This window comes from Penaeus vannamei, chromosome 18, assembly GCF_042767895.1.
Source record: "Penaeus vannamei isolate JL-2024 chromosome 18, ASM4276789v1, whole genome shotgun sequence".
NCBI classification, from domain to species: Eukaryota; Metazoa; Arthropoda; class Malacostraca; order Decapoda; family Penaeidae; genus Penaeus; species Penaeus vannamei.
In genome coordinates, this window is record NC_091566.1 from 14,785,204 (window position 1) to 14,790,203 (window position 5,000).

Consider the following 5,000-nt stretch of genomic DNA (forward strand, 5'->3'; position numbering starts at 1 on the left):
GAGAGGGAGGAGGGAGAGGGAGAGGGAGAGGGAGAGGGAGAGGGAGAGGGAGAGAGGGAGAGGGAGAGGGAGAGGGAGAGGAGAGAGGGAGAGAGGGAGAGAGAGGAGAGAGGGAGAGGGAGAGGGAGAGGGAGAGGGAGAGGGAGAGGGAGAGGGAGAGGGAGAGGGAGAGGGAGAGGGAGAGGGAGAGGGAGAGAGAGAGAGAGAGAGAGAGAGAGAGAGAGAGAGAGAGAGAGATAGGGATACATACATATAGCGTATATCTATATGCATGTTTGTGTATGTATGTATACATATATCTATCTATACATACATATGTATGAATCTATCTATATATTATGTATTTATGTATGCATATGTACTTACACACACACACATGTATATGTGTGTTTGCATGTATGTACACGTGCATGCCCTGTAAGTGCCCCTTCACTTTCAGGGAGGTAATTATTGAGCGCGACCGCATGTTTGTGCGTGAAGACGCCTCTTTCTGCTCCTTGAAGTGTGGTTTCGTTGAGAGAGACAGTCGGCGGCGCTGCGGCCTGTGCCATCTGCTGTTGCGTATGCAAATTAGCAAGGTGTCACGGCGCGCCCGGACGTCGCCGCCACTCCGTGCTTCCGGCTCGGGAAAGCCAGCCTATGAAAGGGTTTCCGCCGCGGCCGCGCCTCGTGACGTGAGCCACATCTTGAGCGGAAAATAATGTAAACCCTCCAGCTCATTAATTTCCCATATCATTTCGAGGGGCCGTTAATGGGCGCTCGGTCTTTTATCGCTATATATATACCTTTGTGTTTTTTCTCGCAATCCCCTTTGTCCGTAATTTCCCGGAAGGTTTCAGGCAGGGAAGGCCAAAAACTTTTAGTGCGGGACAGCGACGGCCGAGGAGAGGTTTCGTCGCCTGGGCGAGTCCAGTGGTTCTGGCTTCACCGATCGGGCTCTTAAGCCTTACGGAATGCTCCTTTATTTTTTGCGGGGAGCGTGAAAGGCTCGTGGCCCTTTTGGGGAAGAGCATAAACGTGTTCATGAATTGTAGTATTTCAGTGAAGCAGCTCACCTACTCATTTTTTTTTTAATACCTTGTCCTTGCATAACCTGGTGCCGTTTCCCCCGCAGGTTGCGCGGGCGCGGCCGCAGTCCCAAGGGCTGCACGGAGCTGAGCGGCGCCATCATCTACGACGACCTCCCCTCCGCCCCCTCCATCGTGCCCGCCCGCACACGCCCGCGCTTTAAACCCGTTCCTCTCGACGGCGAGGAGGTGGTAGGGATGACCATGGGCGTGCACCTGTACACCCCCGAGCCCCGGAGCGCCGCGCCCTCCGAGCACCTGTATCAGAGCATCTCCTCAGGTGAGGCTCCTCCGAGCGCAGGCCTGATCATGCTTATTTCCTGAAGATTCCAGTCGGTTATTGTCATCCCAGATAGATTTTTTATGTGGCTTATGGCTTAGTGCTTTGTAGGTTTACGAATGTGCTTCTCTTCCTCAGGGAGCGAGACGTGCAGTTACAGCACCAGCGAGGCGGCGCCCCACGACGGGCGCTCCCTTCTGCGCCCGCCGCACCCGCGAGGAGGTCACTGTCCCTCGCCCATCCTTGCCGACACGGACAGCGAGGACGAGCCCCTGGGTCCGGGGGGCGTGGTGCCGCCCAGCGACAATGACACGCCCAACACCTCTCCCAACCACTCGCGCTACTACTGCCCGAGTGCGCCCCCGCACCGCCTGTCCCCCGCCGGCTCGGGCTCCGACTACGAGAGCGTGTACTACGTGGGCGGCATCCGGCGGGAGCGGCCCTTGACGCCGCAGGAGCGAGGCCTTCCTCCCCTGCCCTCGCGCACAGACCGCTTCCGCATCTACTTCTCGGTGGAGCGCGGCCAGCGGCGCCCCCCGGGCCGCAGGGGTTCTTCGGGGCGGCGCCACAGCGGCCACCACCACCCGCTCCATCCGCAGCCGCACCATCCGCCCGAAGCCGAGCCGCTCTACGAGAACCTGACGTAGGCCCCGAGGCGAGGGGCGTCGGCGGACCGCTTTTCCCGCGACAGGACGCTGCCTGTTCTTCGAGGACGGGGCCTGGAGGCGGCTCTCAGTGCAGGAGAGGAGCTCGTCTGAGGCCTGGTCCGGAGGCGCGGGCGGCTGCGTATCTGTGATGGCGTGATGGCAGACTGATCTCAGGGTACAGCGTTGGAGAGCGACGGCGTTGGAGAACGCGGGACGGCCGAGGAAAAGGGAAGGGAAGTGTATTCCTCTCCAGGTTATCTTGCGTTAGCTATGAGTGTGGCAAGTCCTTGATAGTTCTTGAACCATGAGTGAGAAGTGGAAATGAGTGAACTCCATATCAGAAACAACCTGCTTCGTGGATTGGCACGCAGATCCAATTCGTATGTGAAAGGAGCATTTTGTAGATTTGTCTGGCTGGATCACAGCGTAGGTGCCGATTAGTGTTGCCTTGAGGAATGTCTTGTTGAGCCTTTCGGGTGCGCGTGTGTTTCCGCGAGTTTCCGCGGCGACCCGTTCTAAGGCAGACTACGAACAAGCGCGCACGCGAGTTCGGGCCACTCGCCTTGCTTATGCACAGCTGCTGGAAGGACGGTCAGTAAAGGAATGAAAACTGCCTCAAGGCTACAGTGAAGTCCCAGTGAAACCGGAAGGAAGTGCAGAGGAAATCTGAACGTGAACTCGCCAGCCACGAGTGCCAGGAATCCAGTAACGAAAGCGGCTCCTTCGCCAGACGCCGTTGACTACACGAGGCCCTGGCGAAGGAGGCGCAGGCGACGGCGGAGGCGAGAGGAGGGGGGAGCGTGTCTGTGCCGAAGGCGGACAAACACACGCAAACACACACAAGTAGTTGGTGTTGTCTCAAGGTGCAATCTAGTCCTCTCGTCCGAGCGCACGCACACACACGCAGCCTCTCACTGGCCGGTAGACTGACCCACCAGTAAATTCACACATATTCCCAAGTGGTAGGCCTAGGCAAATCCAACCTTAAAATACAATACAAAAGATCTCCATGTGTACATTTGCATTTACAAAAGATTGTAAGATTGTAACGTCAAACAGTAGGCAAAAATCAATAAAAAGGTAAACACACACACACACACACACACGCACACACACACACACACACACACACACACACACACACACACACACACACACACACACACACACACACACACACACACACACACACACACACACACACACACACACACACACACACGCTCACGCGCACACACACACGCTCACGCGCACACACACACGCTTACGCGCACACACACACGCTCACGCACACACACACGCTCACGCACACACACACGCTCACGCACACACACACGCTCACGCACACACACACGCTCACGCACACACACACGCTCACACACACACACACGCTCACGCACACACACACGCTCACGCACACACACACGCTCACGCACACACACACGCTCACGCACACACACACGCTCACGCACACACACACGCTCACGCACACACACACACTCACGCACACACACGTTCACGCACACACACGCTCACGCACACACACACGCTCACGCACACGCACACGCACACGCACACGCACACGCACACGCACACGCACACGCACACGCACACGCACACGCACACGCACACGCACACGCACACGCACACGCACACGCACACGCACACGCACACGCACACGCACACACACACACACACACACACACACACACACACACACACACACACACACACACACACACACACACACACACACACACACACACACACACACACACACGAAACACACAGGTACAGGACCTTACACATTCACGTACTCACACACAGGCACACACACCAGCACTCTGTTTAGTTACCGTGAGCTACATATCATCATCGCATGTGAGTTAGCCTGTACTCCTCTGTCATGAATAAGACGAGTCATTCCAGCCTCTGATTATTAATTTGAACATTTAACAATTATTATACAGTTCGTTTCATCACGAGAATTCTTTGTTTTTTGCCTCTATATGTGTATATTTCTTCCAGTCAATCTCGTCAAGCATATATTTTTTTGTTTTGAATATGTGAATGTCATTTTGCGTTTCTGCGTTCATGTCTGCATAAAACTTTAGTCCATGTGGCATTTTAGTTCATTCAAGAAAGGTAAAAACAATGCCATTCAGATACATTGAGACACAGAGTGACTTTGCAGGGTTCAGAAATGCTGAATCGAGGTTGTTCGTATGGATCTCCGACCAAAAAGTATCCTTTATCTTATTTTGTATATGGTAGAGATTAAAAAGATGTACTGAAAGGGTAAGGAGACAGGCATCCGTGTCTTGCAGGACACATCAGGGTTTTTGCATTAGTACTATTATTTTTTGTGAGAATATATGTTTCATCACTCGTTCATGTCATTCGCCAGTCATTCGTTCATATTTGTTATCGATCTCTCTTCATTTTCTGTTCTTTCTTTTATGTTTTTCTTTGTTCTCTTTTTATTTCTTGGATCTTTTTCTTTTCCATTTTTTGCTTTGCATCATTTGATCATTCTTACATTTTCTTTCTTTTCAGTTCATTAGCCTAAGGAAAAAACATTCAATCTGTTGTCGCACTAACTAGTCAGAAAGTTGACAATTTTGAGTTCATTTGAGAAAAAAGGAAAATAACTTACTTTACATTATTTTTATTGAAGCGGTGAGTGCTCAATGTGATATACTTATATATTGATATGTTTTATAAGAATCTATGGTAATTGTCGGCCTTCTGTGTTTTATTTATACCATCTATTGTCTATTACTGGCAGTGTGTCCCTCTCCCTGGCGCCATGTCCAGTTGAGTGTCGTCTTTGGGAAATAATGGCGTTGTATGCAAAAAAGAACAGAATCTTACGGTAGAAGCAAGTCATATTTCCTTTTTGATTTTGACAAGAAATATTCGGACAAAAGGAAAGAAATCACCCAATTGAGCTAATGGAATCGGCGCCGACCTGGCAGATTTCGCTCGGTATCGCGTAAGTCACTG

General features: G+C 52.1%; 1 protein-coding gene across 1 annotated transcript in view; it reads left to right on the plus strand.

Moving 5' to 3' along the window:
- LOC113830121 (uncharacterized) overlaps nucleotides 1–4,738 on the plus strand; it is a 6,583-nt gene extending 1,845 nt beyond the window's left edge. Inside the window, exons 2-4 of the mRNA XM_070133381.1 lie at nucleotides 833–903; nucleotides 1,115–1,347; nucleotides 1,486–4,738. Coding sequence (XP_069989482.1) covers nucleotides 833–903; nucleotides 1,115–1,347; nucleotides 1,486–1,994 — 813 coding nt within the window. The 3' untranslated portion in view covers nucleotides 1,995–4,738. The remainder of the gene's footprint in view (nucleotides 1–832; nucleotides 904–1,114; nucleotides 1,348–1,485) is intronic.
- The last annotated feature ends 262 nt before the right edge of the window (nucleotides 4,739–5,000 follow it).